We start from the raw sequence: 23486 nt of genomic DNA on the forward strand, positions 1-23486 counted from the left end.
AGACTGCAAACAGTACTTCACTACAGGTGACAGCTCTGAGTGGATGGTTTCTCCTGAAAAGAAACCGATAATTCCTAGACCTCGATTTGTGTCTTACCTTATTATGCATGTAAACTTTAAGCTTTAAATACACTATGGCCTGCATTTCTCAGTTATTTCAGGGTTTATATGGATGCTTGGAAATCCTTTGAGTCCTTGGGTTTTGGATAAAGTGTTTGAAACTGCTAGAAATTTATTAGCTTTTTTAATAAGACTAAATGAAAAGCTTGCTTTTGGGAAAACATTTCTCTTTGAGCCTCACTTAACACACAGTCTGTAAATGTGTGGTTAAAGTATGAGCGGTGCTCTCTAATGATAGTGATGTGCGATACCACTGATTTCCTTTCCGATCCGATACCAAGTAATATCCAGGGTGATATCGACGATACTGATCCGATACCGATACTCTGTACAAAAACTTATTTTATTTATTGTATCTCAAATTATAGCGTCATAATGATTACAGGACATCAGATTACTTGTTCTTATCACTTAATAACGCAGGATTCATCATATAGAAATAAAAAAAAAAACTGAAGTTGTGTGCTATTTGAACAGCTTGCCTGCCTGCAGCACTAAAGTACTCCGTGGGAGACGTCTGTCTCGCCCTAGCAGCACCTGTCCCTCTCCTCCACTTCAGTTCGCCTGAACATACGCTCGTCATGTTCTGTGATGTGATTTACTCTGAGGTGTTTGACAAGGTTAGTGATGTTGCCACAACCATACATGCCAACCCTGCTGATTTTTCCGGGAGAATCACAAATTTCAGTGCCCCTCCCGGAAATCTCCCGGAGCCACCATTGTCCCGAATTTCTCCCAATTTTCCACCCGGACAACAAAATTGAAAAACCATATCGCAGAATTCATAGCGCGGCCAGCCAATTCCAGTTTCCAACAATGGCGGCAGCGTCTTAGTTTTAATATTACTCCTATTTCTCTTTCTGGGTCGCAAAAAAACCTTTTAACATATTTTCAGGTGAGAATGTAACTGTGTAAACTTCAAATATCTGAGCCGACCGACACATCGTTTTCAAACCCCCGCGGTCTTTCACTACTCGGGTTAAACATGATATATAAGTCACTTTGATAACTTAAAAATGTTATTGTTTGACTTTTTCAGTGGTTTATTTGTTCGTGAGTAAATCGGTTTGGCTGAGATTAAAGTTTACATTAAATTAAATGTAACTTTATTAATCCCTCGGGAGGGTTCCTCCAGGGTTTTCACACAGCTGAATAAACATCAAACAGAAAATGATCAAACAGAAGAGTTTACGTCAGCGCCCGGTTATATTTTAGATAGCAAGGAGAAGACGGCAGTTTCACTCCACTGAGGGAGCTCGTGACGTGCTACCCGGCTTTCTTTAGACCGCGAAGGCCGGGTCCTCAGGTAGAAGCAGCCTCTGAATTTGGACACCCCCGCTGTTTCTGAGCCGGCCAATAATAACAGTGACATTTAACGTATTTTACCCGATAAATAAACCCTGTAAAATGTATCTATCACCCCCCCAACAGCCCTTTTGAATGTCTCCCTAATTCTGAGGTCTCAAGGTTGGCAAGTATGGCTACAAGACCTCACTTTTTTGCCACATGTATCGCAAACCACATCTCAGCTGTTTGTGGAGGTAAAATACGTTCACACATGACTCCAGTTACGCTCAGCCATTGTTGTGAGTGCGCACGCCAGGGGGCTGCAAGACATTTATACAGCCGTATTTCGCACATGACTATGAAAGGCGGAAGAGGAAGTAGTTCCTTTGAAAGTAGACAATCCGAATGTTATAGTTTCTTTCCACTGCGTTCATTTTAATGATAAACTACAAATTTACCCTAAATTACTAAAATATCGATATTTTAATGTGAGAATCGATTCTAGAACATAAATGATTGGTATCGGAGGAATCGATATTTCAGGATCGATCCACACATCACTACTAATGGAACAGTGGGTGGGACAGGACAGCATGCCAGGAGGTTGCTGTTTTAAGAAACATTGGCTTTAAAAATATAAATCAGGGTTCAAATGAGGACCAAATCCTCAGTGATGCTTCAGTAACTGATGGAGTCATTTACAGTGGGGCAAAAAAGTATTTAGTCAGCCACCGATTGTGCAAGTTCCCCCACTTAAAATGATGACAGAGGTCAGTAATTTGCACCAGAGATACACTTCAACTGTGAGAGACAGAATGTGAAAAAAAAATCCATGAATCCACATGGTAGGATTTGTAAAGAATTTATTCGTAAATCAGGGTGGAAAATAAGTATTTGGTCACCTCAAACAAGGAAAATCTCTGGCTCTCACAGACCTGTAACGTCTTCTGTAAGAAGCTTTTCTGTCCCCCACTCGTTACCTGTATGAATGGCACCTGTTTGAACTCATCATCTGTATAAAAGACACCTGTCCACAGCCTCAAACAGTCAGACTCCAAACTCCACCATGGCCAAGACCAAAGAGCTTTCGAAGGACACCAGGAAAAGTATTGTAGACCTGCACCAGACTGGGAAGAGTGAATCTACAATAGGCAAGCAGCTTGGTGTGAAAAAATCAACTGTGGGAGCAATCATCAGAAAATGGAAGACATACAAGACCACTGATAATCTCCCTCGATCTGGGGCTCCACGCAAGATCTCATCCCGTGGGGTCAAAATGATCATGAGAACGGTGAGCAAAGATCCCAGAACCACACGGGGGGACCTGGTGAATGACCTGCAGAGAGCTGGGACCAAAGTAACAAAGGTCACCATCAGTAACACACTACAACGGCAGGGAATCAAATCCCGCAGTGCCAGACGTGTTCCGCTGCTGAAGCCAGTGCATGTCCAGGCCCATCTGAAGTTTGCCAGAAAGCACATGGATGATACAGCAGAGGATTGGGAGAATGTCATGTGGTCAGATGAAACCAAAGTAGAACTTTTTGGTATAAACTCAACTCGTCGTGTTTGGAGGAAGAAGAATACTGAGTTGCATCCCAAGAACACCATACCTACTGTGAAGCATGGGGGTGGAAACATCATGCTATGGGGCTGTTTTTCTGCCAAGGGGACAGGACGACTGATCCGTGTTAAGGACAGAATGAATGGGGCCATGTATCGTGAGATTTTGAGCCAAAACCTCCTTCCATCAGTGAGAACTTTGAAGATGAAACGAGGCTGGGTCTTCCAACATGACAATGATCCAAAACACACCGCCCGGGCAACAAAGGAGTGGCTCCGTAAGAAGCATTTGAAAGTCCTGGAGTGGCCTAGCCAGTCTCCAGACCTCAACCCCATAGAAAATCTGTGGCGGGAGTTGAAAGTCTGTGTTGCTCTGCGACAGCCCCAAAACATCACTGCTCTCGAGAAGATCTGCATGGAGGAATGGGCCAAAATACCAGCTACTGTGTGTGCAAACCTGGAAAAGACCAATAGTAAACGTTTGACCTCTGTTATTGCCAACAAAGGTTATGTTACAAAGTATTGAGTTGTATTTTTGTTATTGACCAAATACTTATTTTCCACCCTGATTTACAAATTCTTTACAAATCCTACCATGTGGATTCATGGATTTTTTTTTCACATTCTGTCTCTCACAGTTGAAGTGTACCTCTGGTGCAAATTACTGACCTCTGTCATCATTTTAGGTGGGGGAACTTGCACAATCGGTGGCTGACTAAATACTTTTTTGCCCCACTGTAAATGGTGAGCAACTGTTGGAAATTTTCAAGTAGGCTAAAATTACACGTCTCATTTGTTTAAGCTAGCTAAGCTAATAGCCAATTTTGAAACTGTGCTAGTATGAGGCCTGTCAGTCACTTACAGCACTTTCACTCATATATACCATCATATGCACACTACCTGTACGTGTTTGCTTGGAGTGTGATGGTTTGAAAATGGAAAATGTCCACTTTTTCTATATACCACTTATGCTAGTTAGCCATGTAGAGCTGTCAGTGGCTAAAGCGCGCTAATCTGGTGAAAGCTACAGCGCTTCAAGATTGTTCAGGTAATTAATGAAACTGGAAAAGCATCAAAATAATAGAGTTTATCTTTTTTATGATCCAGTAATAATGGACTGATCATTATAGTTGAGAAAGTCTTTCTTGAGTCGCCCGGGCTGAAGAAAAATATGGACTTGTTTTAGTAGACCCTGTGTCATAAAAAACAACACACACCCACACAGTATTTCACTGTCAAAACTTGTACATAATGTATATATTTTTTTTAACTGAATTCACTTAACTTACTTTAAATTTTTATATACAAATTTCAGCCGGCACAGTGCATTTCAGAATTTAATGAAGCATAACATACAACCATTTTAGCAGTCAGATTTGAAGAGTTGGTTGAAACAGCATGAAACCTCACATGAAACTGAATTATTAAACATCCATCACAATAAAAACAGCTAAATCCGTTTAGACTTCCTCTTCCAAGCACCTGATGTCCATGGAAATAGATTTCTGAGCCAAGGTGATAAGGCAACTTTTCAGAGGATTAGCAAAACTCTAATTAAATTTTGAATTAATGTTTAGCTACTGAGTAATTTTTTTCTTGATTGGAGGTCTAAAATATGTTTAATCGGTACATACCCTCCAATGCTAGATGCTAAAATTGGGTTCAAATTGCTTAAAAAGTCAAAGTAAAATAGATTTCTAGATAAAAACTAAATAGTCCAAAAACAGTAAATGGGCTGGTTCTTATGTCATCTATGTCATAAAAGGAGCTTTTTACAACATATCTCCTCATAACAAGAGGAGTGTTCTTGTTTGGCAACGTCATTCTTAATATCTTTTCAAGGTCTTTTTGTTGGGTGGGTCCCAAACTTCCTGTCTATGAAGTTCTCACTGGAAGTGTAAATTAACTTTGTTCTGCTTTCCTGCAGTGAAGTCAACAATTGATTGAAATTTACAATCATTTCTAATTTAATTTAGTTGCACTTTGAAAACCCTGGCTTTAGAATTTGTCAGAATTTTTAGCACAGGACATGGCTTTAGTGTGACTATGTATTCTTATGTGTACCACAGATGTCTTGGGCTAAAAAAATCCATCTTTAGAGTGACTTTGTGAGAGCTGTAGAAACCCTGCGCTCTGTTCCGCTTGAGAAAAAAAACAGATAGTCAAAATCAACGCTGCGGACATAATTTGCAGCAACGGGTTACAGAGATTTCTTCTCTCGCTAGCATGCAGTGTTTTATCAAGCCAAATCACAGCTAGAACATTGGATATAAGTAATTTTTTGGTTGACCTGAATGCAGCGAGCGCACACACACACACTGAGGTGTTTTTGTGTAGGCTTAGACCTTCTGTTACTAAGGGAACCAACAAAGGGAAGGATGCTGACGTCGGAGCAGATGTAGCGTTTTGAAGGCCTTGTATATTTTTGCCATAACCTTCAACTCCTTACCCTGAACTCTCACCTCAGCATCGGGGAGGGGGGTGACTAAAGGGGTATGTGGTTAGTCAGAGTGTGTGACACTGGGTGTGTTCAGGTGGCTGCGTGGAATTGAGAATGGCAGTCCAATTTCAGGTGCGTCACCTGCTTCTGTGTGCCACACAGACAGGCAGGCAGACACCGTCTCCACGGCTTTCTATCCTGAATCCTAATACAGCCTCAAACACTCCCTCATGAGTCCTGCAGCCATCATATCACTTCAGCACCTTCCATGACTTTTTCTCCCTCTGCCCTGCTCTGTGTGCTTCAAGCATAAGCAATGCATGCTTACCCGCCTCCTAATGCAAACACAGACAGATGCACAGATGCATGAATACTCCCATTTATTCATGCTCCCCTCCTAAGAAGCAACACCCTGTTTTTTTTGGTTTGTTTGGTTTTTTTGGGCAGGTACGTACTAACACGCACAGGTAAAAGTGACTATATCTTGATTATTTGGCACCAGGTGTGACAGCTATGTTCCATCTGCCTTCTGGAAAGAGCCGTGGCCTTCAGAGAAATTAAATAAAGAGCAGACTAACAGGCTACTGCGGCTAGATAGTGCCACACATGGCTAAAGATATATTTCTGTGTGCGTCTGTGTGTGTGCGTGCGTGCGTCTGTGTTTACAACAAAAGCAGGTGAGCCAGCTCAGAATGGGGTGGTTGAGAGTGGTGGAGGGTGGGAGTGGGAGAGAGGGGGTCCAAAGTGAATGGCTGAAGAGAGAAGCAGCTTCTCCCGGCCTCTGTCTTTGTGGCCTTTCTTTCTCTTTCTGTCAGACCCTTACTGTTATTAGCTCCGTGTGCTCCATCAGACATGCTGTTCTCTCAGTAATCACAATCAATCCAGCCCACCGAGAGCAGGCAGCAGCTCCAACTGTTCTCCTCTCACAGGATTTCTGCTCCCCTGCATCTTTCTTTCTTTCTTTCTTTCTTTCTTTCTTTCTTTCTTTCTTTCTTTCTTTACCCTGTTTGTTATTACCTTTTTTCCTTTTCTCACTCCTTTCCTGCCTTCCTTTTCTCATTTTTTCTTTTCGCTATCCTCCTTTCTTTCCTTGTTTTCCTTTCTTGTTGCTTTCTTTCCTAATGCTTTTATTTCCCACCTTTTTCCTTCTTTTCCATTTTCCTTCATTGATTAAGTGTTTCTTTCCTTACCTAATTCTTTCCTGCTTCCTTGTCTTTCTCCTTTATTTTTTTTATTTCTCTTCCCATTTTTCTCCTTTTTTCTTTCCGCTTTCCTTTTTCTTCTTTTTTCTCCTTCTTTCTTTTCTTAAATATTTCTTTCCCTTTCTTCTGTCCTTCTTTTGTTAACTTATTTATTTCTGTCTTTCTGTTTTTCATTCTGTCATTCTATCTATCTATCTATCTATCTATCTATCTATCTATCTATCTATCTAGATAGATAGATAGATAGATAGAGGAAGAGTCATGGGAGCAAAATAGCATAATTAATAATGCAGAATGATTATGCTCTCACAGGTGGCCGATGTTAAAAATATCCCCAACCCCACCGTGGAATCGAAGAAGTAAAACGAAGGTAAGACGGAGAAAGAGAGGTGGGGAGTGGGTCGTGGGTGGAGGTTAAAAGGATAAAAGGAGGCAGGTGGAGAAACCAAGGAGAGAAAAATGGGATTTGATGAATAGATGGAGACAGGGTGCTAGCATGAGAAAATAGGAGTCCTGAAATGGAGAAAGAAGGAGCCTGGCGCTGAAAACTAATGTGTCTGTCTGCTGATCTGCTCACCTCCAGCTCTCATCAGGGCTCATTAACACGTCAAATTAATTCTGCACTCACACACAGCCTCAAACGCACACAGTCACACACACACAGCCATGTATGCATTCAAAAAATACACATTTAAACTAAATGACAGGTGTGTGTGCGGAAGCAAATTCTTTGTCACATGAAATCCTGAGAAGACTCTTGAATGCACGGCTACGTGTCGAAAGGCCAAATTATCAGGTTCGGGTAATCGTAAGCCATTTTCACGCACGTACTGCAGCGCTGAACGTTTCTACGTGTAACAGTGGGAGACGCATGCAAATCTCTGACACAGTTGGCTTGGCATTAAATGGCCTTTAACCTGCCAGCTCCCTACTACAAAGTCTGTGTGATGTCCTGTGGCACTGATTTGCATCAGTGTGGAATCAGTGGAGATAAAAGTCTGCTGCAGCGAGTGGTCATCCTGCGTCCTGTCTCCTGCACGCTATCTTAAGGCAGCAGAGTATCTGGGCTAGAAAGAATGTGTGACCAAACAGCTTAAGTCACATATTTATTAATTGTTTGTTTTTGTAGACTGTAGATAAAAGTCTTGTCAATCACAAGCGCGCCCTGTATTATCCTCCTTTTTCACTCCCATGGAAATCGTATATTAAACAATAAACATCGTGACGCATTCATTATGCTCTGAAACTAGAAGATGACTCATGAAGAGAGAGTGTTTACTGAGAGTATGGATCATGGGAGTCATAAAGCTGTGTTTTTGTTTGTCGCAGACTTTGAGGCCCCCTTAGTCGCCCCCTGCTGGCTATCTGAAAAAAATGTAGCTTTAAGGCTCATTTACATAGGCTTCACCCCAATAATTCTTCACCCTCAATAACATTGAAGCTATCCAATCTTTAAGTGATGACATATGAACCTGGCTTCCGGGTCCAAACTACTCTGTGTTTATTAAGGCTGTTGTGTTTTTAACTTGTTTTAATGCTTTGTTTCTTCTATTCAATCTGAACAAGCCCTTAAAAAAAAGTCAGTGATCACTGTCGGCCTCTCTCAGTTTTTATTACCACTATTCATTTTAAAGCTCAGTTTTTAAAACCTTACGATGTAACGGGAGCCCAGCTCATGCAGCAGTATATTAACGACTAACCTCGTATTGTGGATGGATTATCTCAGTTGTTCTCCTGACTAAAGTTGAGTCCGTTTACAGCATCGTGCCATGCAATTACATTTATCCCTAACCTCTCGGGAGCAATCATGTTAACTTTAATTGAGTGGAAAAAAGTTAGCGTTCATCCTCCATCTTTACTGTGTTTATGTTATGCTAACATAGCTCTGTAGCTAGCCACCACGTAGCACATCATACCAGCTAGTCCAACTTCAGTAACCCTACAAACATCACTTCTGTTTAGGTTTTTGTTTTCATTTATGTTGGAAGTGATAGCAGAGCTGTACGTTTTAATTTTTTCAGAAATCTCTCAGCCAGAGCATAATAAATTATTGTAACGATGGTTAAGTGTTATTGTACAGTGACATGTTGGTGATCTCTGCACACTGTTGTTGTTCCTTTAAGATTCATGTTTGGTTGTGGTGTACAGGAAGGGGTGGGTGGGACCTGGTTGTTCTGTGTGTGTGCCAGGCTGAAGAGAGGTGGAGTTCGAGAGCGCTTCCCCCTGAGTTAACAACCCGCTGGCTTATGTGCCAAATAAACGGACAAACTGAGACCCCAACCGTCTGGTTCTTGTGAACGTTACATTGGTGTCAGAAGTGAAGAAAGAAAAAAGAACGCCCGACACCCTGTTGCTGGCGACGCTTGCCGTTACGAGACGAGGATGTTGCCGGGCAAGATTAAGAAGGAGACGGAGGAGAGGGAGGTTCGTCCGCGCTCGCCCGCCCATGGAGTGAGGGAAACGGCGCTGCGGCTGTCTGCCGAGGCTGGATTTTCTCCAGGTTTGACTAGGCTCGGGAACTGTTCGCACAGCGGCCGCGATTCCGGCGGGAAGGAGTCGACCTCGCTTGGCGCGCCGTCACGTGATGTAAACAAACATGGCGGCGCCCAGCAAGCTGCAGCGAATATAAAAACGCCTAAGTTCAGCGGCAAGACGCCATGGGAAGTGTTTATCGCACAGTTCGAGCTGTTAGCTGTCGCAGCTGGCTGGTCTGAGGAACATAAAGCTCTCCAACTGGCTTTGTGTCTGTGTGAGGATGCAGCTGCATGCCTGCTGCTGCTGACCGAGGAGCAGAGGGGAGATTATAATGCTCTGGTCGGAGCACTTCAGAGGCGCTTCGGGCAGTATAACCAACCAGTGCTGCTGAGGTCGGAGTTCCACAACAGACGCAGATTGCCAGGCGAGCCCCTCCGCATTTTGGCCCATGAAATCGAGTGCCTTTGCCGGAGGGCGTATGACAGCATGCCACCATCAGTGCAAGCGGAGTTAGCTCGGGACCAGTTCCTGCAGGCCCTGAGCCCTAAAGAGCTCCGTATGCAAACTCAGCTTGCTCGGCCAGCCACACTCAGTGCAGCCCTGGAGCTAGCGTTGGAGAGGGAGATGCTTGCAGGATCCTCTGGGGGCGCTGATGACGCACACGTGGTGAGGGCTGTGTCAGCACCTGTGGAACAGATGGAGACGCCAGCGGGCTTGTGCAGTTTGGTGCAGGCGGCTTCGCTGCAGTCGCCTTCCCCTCGGGCTGGCCCACACCGCCGACCACAGAGCTGCTGGGGATGTGGACAACCCGGACACCTCATCAGGCAGTGCCCCAAGCTTGCAGCGGTTCAGGGAAACGCCCACGGGCCCGTGTAGGCGGGAGTACACGGGCCTGGGAGAACGACATCCCAACACCACCGCCACCTCCACCCGGTGCGGCCATCGCTGTGGGCTGGACCCAGGTTGGCGGCTTTTGCCATGTTCCAGTGACGATCGCGGGGGTGTCCTGTACGGCCCTGCTGGACACGGGGTCCAATGCAACGCTGGTCCGACCCGATATTGTCCCAACCGGAGCTGCTGTGCAACCGACTAATGTGCAACTTAAGACTGTGACCGGTGATCTGGCCCCAATGAGAGGGAGGGGAGTGTTCCAGTTCAAGGTGGGGGACCTCGGTGTGTCTTATGCTGCCTGGGTGGCTGACGTGCAGGACGCCTGCATCCTTGGGCTGGATTTTTTACGAGCCATTGGCGGTGTACTGGACTTAGGCAAAGGCTTCCTCGTAACCCCTGATGGGAAGAAGGTGCCGCTTATTCCTCCCCCGGTCTGCACAGCATCTGCCGCGGCGTCCACCTCCACCGCAGAGACCGCTGCAGACCCGCCAGCAGAACAGCGAGCGGAGGAGGAGGAGGAGAGGCTCTTAGCAGTGAGGAGTATCTGGTCAAAGAACTGTGAGGGGCTGACTCCACAGCAGCAAGAGAGTCTATGGCAGGTACTAAAAGAGTTTAGTGACATTTTTGCCCTGAAAGAAAGTGATGTTGGCTTGACACACTTGGTAGAGCACGTCATTGAGACCGGGGATGCCCAGCCTATTAAAGTGCGCCCACGCCGCCTGCCCCTGGCTGATCAGGAGGCTGCGGACAGAGAGTTGTGTGAAATGATGAAGGCGGGCATCATAGAGCCATCTGATAGCCCGTGGGCCTCCGCGGTGGTGATGGTGCCTAAGAAAAAAAGTCCTAGGATGCGTTTCTGTGTGGACTACAGACCACTCAACAAAGTGACGAAGAAGGACTCTTACCCCCTTCCCAGGATTGATGAGTCTCTCGACTTAGTAGCCGGGTCCTCCTGGTTCTCCACCCTGGACCTGCGGAGTGGCTACTGGCAGGTGCCACTGTCCCCGGAATCCAGACCGAAGACAGCCTTCTGCACTAACAGGGGACTATGGCAGTTCAAAGTCCTGAGCTTTGGTCTTTGCAATGCTCCTGCGACCTTCGAGAGGCTTATGGACAGTGTGCTGGATGGTGTCCCACGGCAACGGTGTCTGGTTTACCTGGATGACCTTCTAGTGCACGGGAGCTCCTTTGATGCTGCCCTGGATGCCCTGAGACAAGTGTTGGAGAGGGTGGCAGCAGTCCATTTATTTGGCTTATGTGCCAAATAAACGGACAAACTGAGACCCCAACCGTCTGGTTCTTGTGAACGTTACATTATGTTTGGGTGGAAACTAGCTAGCTAACTCCCCGCTAACGTCTAACTCCATTAAATTTAATAAATTGTAATAATCATGGATGCCTGGATGTTAAACTTAATTGTTACACCTGGTAGAGCAGGCACACCGATGATTTTATTAAAGATTAAAGAATTTAGACAGTTTTTAACTTTCAGTGATGCCGTAGTGTTCCTTTGAATTTGGGGCCAGAAGTGAAGTTTGGACCCGAAACGGCTTAAAGACCGGATAAAAATAATAATAAATTGAAATATATATGATCAACTTTACACTGAATCAACTGATTAATCATTAAGGAAAATGTGCTTGGTGTAAACTAATCATGAAAGTACATTTCATTTACATTTTATCAGATTCCATTAGATTTAAAGTTTTTCATGGTACTTATGTGACTAATCTACATGAAAAATCTACATGTAATTAAATGAGCTAAAGTGTGAATTTTGGGCTTAAACCCTCTTTAAGTGTACAAGCTATGTCCATCTTTTATATCCAGTTAGTTTACTTCACAGGAAGGTAGCATCTGATTAAGTCTTTCAGAGTCTGCAGAAAAGCTTTGCTGCTTCCATTTCATATTGAAGTTTTAATCTGAAGTGTGTGAATCCTTCAGCTTTATAAAAGTATGAAAACGTATCTGCCGAATATGACTTCAAGCTGATGCATTTTCTTTGCAGGGCTCAAACACCTGGCTGTGTTATTATCTTTCCTTTCATGATTTTTACCAGTATAATGATTGTTCCACCATTGTTGTGACTGTCAACCAGTGCTGGGTGTAATGCATTACAAAACAACACTTTACTGTAATCACATTGCATTTTTCAGAAATGCAGTAATGTAATGCATTACTGTACTAACTTCAGTAGTCAAGTTACAATTTCAGGCATTATCATCATCACAAATCACAAAATACAGTCACAATACAAAATAAAGTTGAGCATGATAGGGTCCCCTTCAAGTCACTTTTACAAGATTCTCAATTCCAAATTGGACAGCTGTAAACATTTTAAAGCCATCTGCTGAACTCTTGTTGATCAACCCGAACACTCACACAGAAAATAAAGAAAACGATCTACCTGGTCCCAGGGGCTGAGTCTCCCTCCAGAGAACATGAAGAGGTAACCCATGGTGACCAGACAGGCCCATATTAGCAGTGAGAACAGGCGAAGCATCCGCTTGAAGACAGATTCGATGCAGACGAGGATGAAGATGGACAGGAAGAGGAAGAGCGCAGTGGGCACTGTGATCAAGAACGTCAAGTGGTCTTCTGTATTCTGGAGAGAGACAGAGATGGTTGGAGGTGAGGTGAGTTTGGTGAAATTGAACACATTCATGCTTTGGCCCTGGGTTAACCAATCACCTCTAATTGGCTCTCCCGTGGCATCAGAATGCGACCACTTCTGTCAGTATCTCACCTAACCCCGTTCTCAATGCAGATAAAATGCCAGAGATTTACATGTGCAAAGAGTAGTTCTTTCTCTCTACACCAAACCACATAATGGAACGGCCGAAATTAAACACAGAGAGATAAGGCAGGGTAGGAAACAAAAGTAAGATTAAGGAGGCAAACTCTTGATTGTACTGTGACTCATCTGATATCATCTCCCCACCTGATTCTTAATATAGGATTATATCTGCACATCGGAAAATGATGCTAAGGAGGTACCACTTCCGTTAAAGAGAAGGGGACCTGATGACCAGATCTCGGTGTGTTTGCTTCTTCTATAGGTCAAAACCATGCACTCTGACTAATGTGTAAGCACAATTATGGACGGATTTTGATTTAAGAAAATGTTACTGAATCTAATTTTCAGCTTCTTCCTAATCCCTGATGCTCACCCCATAATACCTACAATGTCTTCTTCACCTCTCTTTAAAACTGTCCATTGCTTTGGATGGTTGACCACAGGACTCATCTGTCTTCGCTATCTCTGCTCTTTGCATTTTCACTTTTCCATCAGCCTCCCTCTCATTCACACTTTCAACTGAGCTTCATTCCTCTTCTCGCCAATGCGTACCTCCACCTCTCCACACTCTCTTCCACCTGGTCCCTATATCTCGGTACAGAGATCATCTGCAAACATTGTCCTGCCTAACCTCAGAAAACAAAAATGGGCTCAGGGTTGATCTGTCTCACATGGGAGGTCTCTGCTGTGGGAACGCACAAAAAAATATGAGCCACCCAAAAACATACTTGAAAACGGCCAGTACTGAAAAAGGAATAATTCACCTTCGAGGCCGAAACCATTTTGCACCCGTTCTAAATTGGGGCATCCTCTCAATTCATGTCCCTTAACCAGAGCACAGCCTGAAGGCAAAGAAGCACCTACCAGACCACACAGATGAGTTCTGATATTGTTTTAGACACTCATGTCTAAAAGCTTCAACCTTAACTCCAAATTGACAAAATGTTTGCTCATTTTTTTGTTTGCTAGTGATGATGTTAGGTCCTCAAAAGGATGGCGGTACTACACAGCGTGCACGCACAAACAGACGAGCAGACGGCACAGATCGGCAGGCAGACAGTCTGAGCCCAGGGAATGTGCTACAGCATCACTTCCACGCTCACACTATCAAAGTCAGCATTTAGAAGCTGTCACCACACAGACAGAACACTCTCTCGTCCTCATTTGGCATATATGCAGGTCAAGACGTTAAAGGCAACAAAAACTGTCCATCCCGTCAAGTCGTAATTTCTTTTGTTTCTCCCCCACACAGTGGTTCAGCTTTTTTCTCTCATTTAGCTTTGTGCAATTACATGCCTTATTAATATATTGATTCTTCTTTGTAGAAACTTGTGAAATCAAGTGCAAATGAGCTCATATAACTGCCAGATATATACAACTGGTTCAAGAAAAATGGCTTCATATGAGACTCATTAAAGCTTATGCAGCTTTTGCTTATTCTTTATGCAATCTTTACCTTTCTGGTCAAATGTTCTCAGCATGGAGACTCAAAAAACCCCGAATGCAGTTATGGGATTCAAGGTAGATTCATAATCGTCTTATTTATCATTTTTATAATTGTTAACATGAGCAGACTAGAACAAATTCAACAAAAACTGTAATGGAACGAGTCTGCAGGGTTCACCAAACCTACTTGCTGCTTATATTGAGGCTTCTACATACGAGTTCAGGGGGAAAAAGTGCACTTTTTTTTGCAACAATATTCATTATTTGGAGAATAATACGTGATGAACATGATGATGAACTCATGATGTTCATTTTCCTGCTCCATATTTTTTTCCCTTGCACTCTAGAAGGGCCAGCCTGGTGGTCAGCTCTGTCTTCTCACAGCATGAACATCCTGGGTTTGAATCCTGCAGCAAGATAGTGATGTCATGGTCCCAGCACTTTGACCCACTTATACAGAAAATCAAGATACTTCCTGCTTGTTTTTTTCATGTTATATTCTCAGACTTTCTTACTTTTAATCTCCTGTCTCATTCTCAGTGATTAGTTTCACTAGTACCTTGTTTCCTTCAATCATTTCTTGTGTTTCTAATTAGCCTTTAGTGTATTTAAAGCTGCAACTTGCCTTAGTACCTTGTCACGTCTGTCTCCCAGAGTGTTTACCTGTTTGGACCTCTATGGACTTTTGTTTTTTTGTTTGTTTGTTTGTTTTTACTTTGCCTCAAAGGTCTGCTTTTGGGTCCACATTTCCCTCAAACATGACAGAATGATGGACCCAGCCGACGTTGATGTACATTCTGGGGAGCTTAAAGACGAGTTTGTGTGGTGCTGTAAGATTTCCACCTGGATTCTTGGATCCACAAACATTAAAACCCTGTGGGTGGGAGATCAACAAACATCCACAATTCCTTCAGTCTCCCACAAGTTCGGACAGTTTTCCCAATAACTGCAAAGCGGAAAGATGACTGCAGTAGCTCAGATGTAAGTAGTATCTGAGTCTCCTTAACTCCTTAAATCCATCTGCTTCATCCAATTTCCAGTCACTTGTTCCTGCTACCTACCTGGCCAACAACCACAACCAGAGGATGACGAACTAGCCTCCCTTGACCCTCCAGCTGCTACATCCACAACCCAGTCATCCAGCTCCACATAGTAACTGGCTGCACCATCCACTGCCAACCTGCCAGAGCTCACTTCCTGCATTTTATCATCTTTTAAGAAGTCCTCAGTGACACAGCAGTGGTCCAGCTCCGAACTTTACTGCAATGGATATGGATAGATGGATGAAAGAAAATGGCCTCTAGAGGACTGGACTTGAACTACAGTAACTTTGCATGATATAAAGTTCCTTTAAAGTCACCCTCCTTTTATATCATTATGTTTCTGGTTAGTGGGGGGTGGCAGAGTGGGAGGTCAACAGACGAATTGGTGCTGCATAAGCAAAGCTCTTGATTTACCGGTCGATCATCCCTACCCTCACCTATGGTCACAAGCTTTGGGTGAAGAAAGAACGAGATCACGGATACAAGTGGTAGAAATTATATTTGTCTGAAGGGTGGCTGGCATCTCCTATAGAGATAGGATAGGGTGAGGAGTTCGGCCATCCGGGAGGGGCTCAGAGTAGAGCCTCTACTCCTCCACATCGAAAGGAGCCAGTTGAGGTGGTTTGGGCATCTGACAAGGATGCCTGCTGGGGACCTCCTGGGTGAGGTGTTCCGGGCATGTCCCACCAGAACAAGGCCCCAGGGCAGACCCAGAACACGGTGGAGGAATTATATCTCTCAGGTGGCCAGGGAATGCTTTGGTTTTCCCCTGGACAAGCTGGAGGAAGAGGCCGGGGAGATGGAGGTCTGTGCTTCTCTGCTTAGGCTGCAGCCTCCGTGATCCGGAAATTGATGGATGGATGTTTCTGATTGGCTGTCTCTCACAAACAGAAGGCTTAAATTGAATTGCTAATAGTTGAATGAGATGACCAGATTTAGGTTTCCCCCTCTCTTTGAAATCATACAGAGCCTGTGCTTTTGGCTCATAGAGATTACTTGCACATACACTTAATTCATTATTTGACTAAGTGTATGGCCCACTTTAATACCAATTCCACAGTCATGCTAATTAAAGACTGATGACAGCCAAGAGACAGTTGTTAGATTGTTGTCCCTTTTCCCTGCTGGATGTATCACGGATTCCTAGCTGTAAAAAATCACTGGCTAATTTGGCCTGGACCTACAGAAGAGGTATGACTAATTAAGTTAATATTTTGCTAAAAATTTCACTTGCCACTTATGATCTGATTAGCTGCTGAGCCTCTGCACCAAGAAATAATGACAGTAGTGTTTTCAGCAGGTCTGATTGTGCTGAGTGAACGTCCACAAAAAAAGGAGTGCATAGCCTCCTAGAGCTCATTCTACTAATCCGCCTGTGCACTCTGCAACTAATGTGCAAATAAAGCACTCCGCAACATCTTTTCAGAATTTATACACTCTGAGGGGAAAACAGGCAACAAAATAACCATCATTCACCCAAAGAGCAGGATGTGAAACACCTCACAGGCTCCATCCTAAAGCCAGTGCCCACATAAACCATTTAAACTTATTCTAGTCGAGTCATGATTACACTGACATGATAATTGAGCGAGACTCTCTGTGATAACTTGTCAGCCATTTTACAGTAAAAGGCACGCCGGTGTGGGCAAAGAAACGCATTGGATCCTCTCCGCGTCCAATTCAATTTCTGTGAGAGAAGGAAAAAACAAGATGTCACAGCCTCAACCTTCAGTAACGGGATGTTTTGACAGTTTATTGACTCGAGCTGCTTGTTAAAATACAGCAGAAGCTATTCGGTCAGAACAAATCCAAGATAGCAGCATTAATGTGGCAACATGGTGCAGCAGCGGTAGCATGAGTCAGGGTCTGGTGAAGGGATCCCATGGGATCCGGCTGCTAACGCCACGGCAGCTATACAGTCAGCCCGGAGCACAGATTGAATCCTAATGAGAATGTAAGCAAGACTGCAAACTCTTACAACAGCAGAGGTTCTTTTAGCGTTAGAAACACACGCAAAACACACATGCGCACACAAGTCAGAGACATACAGAGAAAGAAAAGGGAGGGACCTCCTTTCTCGCTACATGCGCATTTGGAGTGAAGCAGCTGTTCACATCGACAGAAAGAAGCATCTGCACTTTGCACATTTCTGATCGTAGGCCATCTAATCCTGTTAAAACCCCTTTGAAACTGGTTAAAGCGTTTTCCCTTGACATAGCACAGAGGGAGTGGGGTGTGTCTGCCTGCTATATTGTGCAGCATTGTCACCCAGAACAATAATTTCCTTTTTTAACCCAGTCTGTCTCATCCAGCTATTATACTGGGAGGGGAAAAAGGCTGGGGAGGGGTATGGGGAGACATAACAGTGGCAGAAAGAGACGCAAAGATTCAAAAATCTAATTATTCAGCAGCAAAATGACAAAAACGCACCAAATAAAGAAACTGAGGAGAAATGGGGGCCAGAGAGGGTGTGTTGCGATCGCGGCAGCGTATGTTCTTTCCACGTGCTTGTGCCTGCTGAATATTTATACTGTCTGATGAAGCAGCACTGGTGGCATATTCCTTCAATTTGCTCTCAGCCTGGTAATGAAATTCATCAATAATCAACAACCCTTTCCCTTGAAGGCCCATCTGCGGCACAGAGAAATGTTAACGCGCTCTCCACAAACAGGTCAAAGGTTGCAGAACATCCAGCGCTGAACCTAAAAGTTTATGGTTCACATTATTAAAGCTAGTTTGGAGTGAAGTCACAGTCACTTTAATGGAGGACCTACCATCACGAAAAGGACACTAACTCACTGCAATGATGTTTTATGGGCGCTTTAGCAGCTTTTGTTGTGTTTAACTGTCATGACTGTTTTCATTTCATCTTGAGAGATTGCGTTACTTCAACTGTGTGATCTTACATCCGTTCATCACAGCACCATGGTGAAGGAATTCATCGGAGGCGAGTGAAGAAATGGTCATTTTGCCAGCAGAATAAAAAGAAGCCTGATGCCCACAGCAGGGAGACGGTGCTGCTCAGTGGATCAAACCAGTTTGAAATGCTTCTGCAGATTCAAGAGGCCCAGCAGCTGAGTAAAAAAAGATCACTTATTTAAAGGTGAGCCATGAAGAAATGGTAATCTTGGTCGCATTTCTGCTTTAACTCTGGAAATGGATGAACTATGAATTTCAAAGAAATCTCAACTCAAACTGAATTACTCCTTTATTTATCACAATCACGAGGGAGACATGTCGGGTGGATGTCATTTTGAGACAGAAGTAACAAGAGTTGAAGATGGAGCACTGTCAGCTAACACCAACAACCTACATCCATAAACAACACACAGACACACATACTTGCTAATCAGTGCTTAGTAATAGCCTAATAGCCTTCTGGATGATCTGTGCTACATGGCAGGTCGCATCAGAGAATTCCACTAATAAGACAGAAAAAAGGGGCCAAACACTACAACACAGGGGAGAGGTTCAGTCAGTCAGTAACTCGAGTTAGATGAGGAAGTCTATGGGAATTCACTCACTTTTGTCTTCTCCTAGGAATAATAGCAGCTGTCTTGAATATTTCCCACACTCAAGCATTAATAGTTTAGTTGGTTTTTACACAGTGCTTGTGCATTTTGACTTTTTTGTTAAGGGTACAGCATCAAAAATTTCACCACTAGATATCAGGAGACTGCATATCCTAGTCAACTGAATTTTGTTTCCTTCCAATTCAAGTGCATAATCCTAGCTGTTGGGGATATCCTGAACTTTTCTATCAGTATCGCTCTTTTTCTTTTTTTGTCCTTCTATTAGCTGTGGTTAGCCTCTTTTAGCTACTGCTACCCTCTCTTACGGTGCGTTCACACCGAATGCGATAGACGCGACCAAAAAGTACCAGACGCCCATAGCTGGTCACGTGCACATTCGCACCTCAACGCGCGACCAATTTGCAATTTTCACGCGCGTGAAGCGGACATGTGGGATGAAGTAGTGCCAGATGGTATGTTTGCAAGATGGCAGCTGTTGATCTAGCGTTTGAAGAGAGAGTCTCCTTTCTCTATTTACTGTGGAGAGCAGAGCAGCGGCGTAAAGGACGTCCTTGCCATACCTGGGTCCATCAGGTCCTCCAGACACGTGAGCAGTTTGGTGAGTTTCACCACTTGCTCCAGGAGCTGCGTCTGGATGACGGCTGCTTTCAGCGGTACCGCCGACTTTCCCTCGTCCAGTTTGAGGAGCTGCTGTCCCGGGTCGGTCCAAGCATTGCCCACCTAAACACCAACTACAGGCGCTCAATCCCACCTGCAGAGCGCCTGTCCGTCTGCCTGCGGTTAGCAAAAGTGTTTAATATGGTAGTCCTTTATCGATACCTGTGCTAATATATGCTCATTTGAAGTCCCAGTGACTTCCCGCCACCCACAAACCTCTAAAAAGCGTTCCTGCCTTTTTAAAAAATTTCTTAATAAATGGAGCTTGCCTCCAAAATAAACTAACCTCTCTTAAATAATTGGGCTTCACTATGTTCCTATATAGTAGTATATTTTTTCATTGGTATAATATGAAATAAATTCTACATGTGTCAAGTTGTGTGCCAATATTTGCTGTGTAGTAGAACTGAGACATTAGTCATTACAAAAATTTATTTGAAATAATATTAAAATTCTTGGTAGAGAAAGCAGCTGGTGTTGTACAGCTCCGGGTGGTTTGCTACGGCGTTGATGAGCCTTTCCTCCATATTGAATGAAGAATGAGGGGCTTTGGCTGGACCTGCCAATTTGAACTAGGCCAGAGCATCATGTAACCAGGCTCCTGATTGGTTGTCGCGGCGCGACTTGACGCTGAGTTCAGATTTTTCCAACTTGAGTGGTAGACGCGATACGCACGAATGCGCAAAATGCACCACACAAACTGCCGTGCGTATTTTTATTCGTGCTTCAAACGCGTCAGTCGCGCAACTGGTGCATTTTCGTGATTTCACGTTTCCGTGACGCAAATCTGCTTCTGAATTTTCGCGGGATCCTCAGTCGCGCTTCATCGCGCTCCTCCATTGACTTTACATGTAAACCTGACGCTCTGGTCGCGTCTATCACGTTCGGTGTGAACGCACCGTTAGATATTGTTAGCCTCTGTTAGCTACTGTTAGCTAGTGTTGGCTATTGTCATCCACTGCAGATCTAACATTGTTAGACACTCAACAAACTCTAATACGATGTGAGAATGTAATCAAACTTTATCAGAGGGAAAGTGTGATTTTTAGAATACTTGAGCCTAACATTAGCTGGTGTAATATTAGCTTATAACCAGCTGTTCTTGTTGTATAGCCAGTTTGCCACCAGCTGCTGGAAGATGGGAGGGTCTTCTCACATCTAAGACCTCCATGTCAAATCTGCTGACAAGAAGTAACTGCGGAAATATCTGAAATAAATAAGCATATTTTCGTGTATTAGAGCCCTGACTTCAGCTCAGGAGATTCAGCTTAAAGTGAGGAGGAAGAAGGTGATATTTTATCCAGATGTTGGGCACATTGTCTCTTTCCTTCTTGTCTTTGCTTCTTTGGTGAAGGTAAGATAAAGGAGAAGATAAAGGGTAGGTATGATCAGCGTCTGATAGTGCACACACAACACCATGCAATTGCCTATGAGTTCTCTTCTCTTCCACCTTTGGCATACTACTTAGCTGGTCTCTAACCACACACATAAAACATGATTAGTCAGAATGGCGATATCTATCTCGGTCACTGTATTCAAGATAGCCTGGGAACATGGTGGCTTCTACAAACCAAATGGATTTATTTTAAGTTTATGTGAACTCACTTTGTTGGGAGATCTGATTTCCCTAATTTGAAGACCAGATTGTTTTTATGATGTCTTGGTACTTAAAACCTTAGAACTGACTGGGGGACATGTTTTCCTTTTTTTTCTTTTTCTTTTTTACCACGACTGTGTAATTATATCTAACTGTGATTATATCTTTTTTAAGGCACTTTAATCAAGAATATACAAGCAATTGAATATAGTTCAGAAAAGGTCAATTTTTCGCAGCATTGTTGCTTGAGGTCTCTGTGTCTAGTGGATTATTTTTACCCTGTGTAGCTCCAACCACACCTAGTCAGTGACGTCACAACATCTATTTCATTCCACTCGGTCACCTTACTTCTCTCCCAGTAACAGCTGGTGATCCATCATTACAAAAACACCCTTCCCTCACTGCCTCCCATCGATCAAACTGTCAACGAGAAGGAAACTAAATCTGTGTTGTTGCTTTACTTAAAATATCAACAGACTGCTCACGAGCCGGCAGAAACAGTGCTGGAATCAGTGATGAGCACCAAGGCAGCAATGAGAGCGGTTACAGTTCACAGATTACCAATCTTCTATAATCAGACGGAATATTGATTTTGATTAAACTGTCAAATTATGTTTTGAATGACCTTAGGTTAACACGGAGGACACACACCACAGAAAATACAACCTCAAGGCAGAAAGAACAAGAATGATTTTCCTCTCAAAATTACTCGGACAGAAATTAAAAAAGACTTCCTCAGACAAACACACCCAAACAGCACAATCGCTGATATGCACATACCAGCACACACACACGTACTGCGCAAACTGGGTGGAGGGGCCGGCTTCTTAAAACAGCACTTTGAGCCACTCCAGCCATGATGTGTGGCGACAGATAAAAGTGGGCAGCAATTTTGGGAGCATTAACGCTGCTTTGGTTGGGTTTCTGTCGGCTCACTGATAAAGCCTCGGCACTTACAACAACATCCTCCCCTCTCTCTGCTGCCCAGCCTCCTAGCTTCAGACCCAGCCTCTATTTATTCCTGCCATTCTTCTTGCTCCAGCAGTAATAAATACACACGCCTCGCTGAGCAACCGCTTCATCACTATAGACAGGCTTGGATGTTATTTAATAGGAGCAAACTTGGGGGGAAAGAAATGAATGATTTCAATTTGCATTGAGAATGATGGGAAATTACCTGCGGGATTGTAATTTAACCAGTGAAGCACAGAGCCTAAGAAGGAAAGGAAACTTGGAGGATTAGATCGACCAGCGGGGAGTGCAATAAATTCTATTGATTTGTTTTAAATAGAAGGCATCAATAAAGGTGGAGGTGCTACTGAGAATGACCCCCACAATTATTGAGTCGAGGTGCTACTTAGAGAGCAAAACAAATGTCTAAAGACCGTCCTGGGCATATGAGAGCAAAACAATCTTTATCAAACAACAACAGCAATAGCAATGAGTGGGCTTGCTTTTGTACGGCTATTCCATGAAACACAAAGGCAGCGCTGGCGAAACAATAGCTTGTGTTTATGGTTGAGTGTTTGTGGCCAAAACAACACTTTTCACTTGACAAAAGCACCAACGCCCACGTAGCCGCGAACTAAACTGTCATCGTGCTCTTGATCCGCTCTGCAAACCCGGCGTTGAGATTTAAAGTGCCGCTTCACGGCCTCTTATGCTGCCACACGTAATCATACACACACACACACACACACACACACACACACACACACACACACACACGCACGCACGCACGCACGCACACACACACACACACACACACGCGCACACACACACACACACACACACACACACACACACACACACACACACACACACACACACACCTCCCCATCTCCCCACCTCAGTCTCATTCAGTTTCATGCCAAAACTAAAACTCTTCTTCTGATCACAGCGCTCTTCGATGATCCCGAGAATAAAGCTTCTTTCTGATTCTTGATAATGAGAAACATAATGAAATCCAAAGTCCACGGTACTCTTTATTCTTATTATAAATGACTTAGAACTTGGAATGTGATAGCATTTTCATTCTGATTTCAACAATTATGATATCAAGATAATTAAGATGAAATGATGTGTCTTGTTCTATAAATACAGCAGTTTTATTTATACAGCGCCAAGTCACAACAACAGTCTGTTTAAGGTGCTTTGTATTATAAGGTAAAGACTCTACAGTAATGTAGAGAAAAGCCCAACAATCAGATGAGCCCCTGTGAGCACAACTCCCTTTTAACAGGAAGAAACCTCCAGCAGAACCAGGCTCAGCCACAATCGGTTGGGGGCGAGGAGAGGAAGAACAGGACTGCTGTGTTTTTTTGTGGCAGCTTTAGCTCAAGCTACATTTGATTTTTCAGTTGAATTTATGTTAAAATTCTATGAATTTCACACCTGAATGGGACCTTTTATGTGTTTCCTACGTTTTTCCCCTA

At 43.8% G+C, this 23486-nt stretch overlaps 1 protein-coding gene across 2 annotated transcripts in view; it reads right to left on the reverse strand.

The window, feature by feature from the left end:
- adcy2b (adenylate cyclase 2b (brain)) overlaps positions 1-23486 on the reverse strand; it is a 74864-nt gene that overhangs the window by 48339 nt on the left and 3039 nt on the right. For both annotated transcript variants that reach the window (XM_080862472.1, XM_080862471.1), the window contains exon 2: positions 12386-12583. In XM_080862472.1, coding sequence (XP_080718598.1) covers positions 12386-12583 — 198 coding nt within the window. The remainder of the gene's footprint in view (positions 1-12385; positions 12584-23486) is intronic.

The sequence above is a fragment of the Rhamphochromis sp. 'chilingali' genome (assembly GCF_963969265.1).
Source record: "Rhamphochromis sp. 'chilingali' genome assembly, chromosome: 17".
NCBI classification, from domain to species: domain Eukaryota; kingdom Metazoa; phylum Chordata; class Actinopteri; order Cichliformes; family Cichlidae; genus Rhamphochromis; species Rhamphochromis sp. 'chilingali'.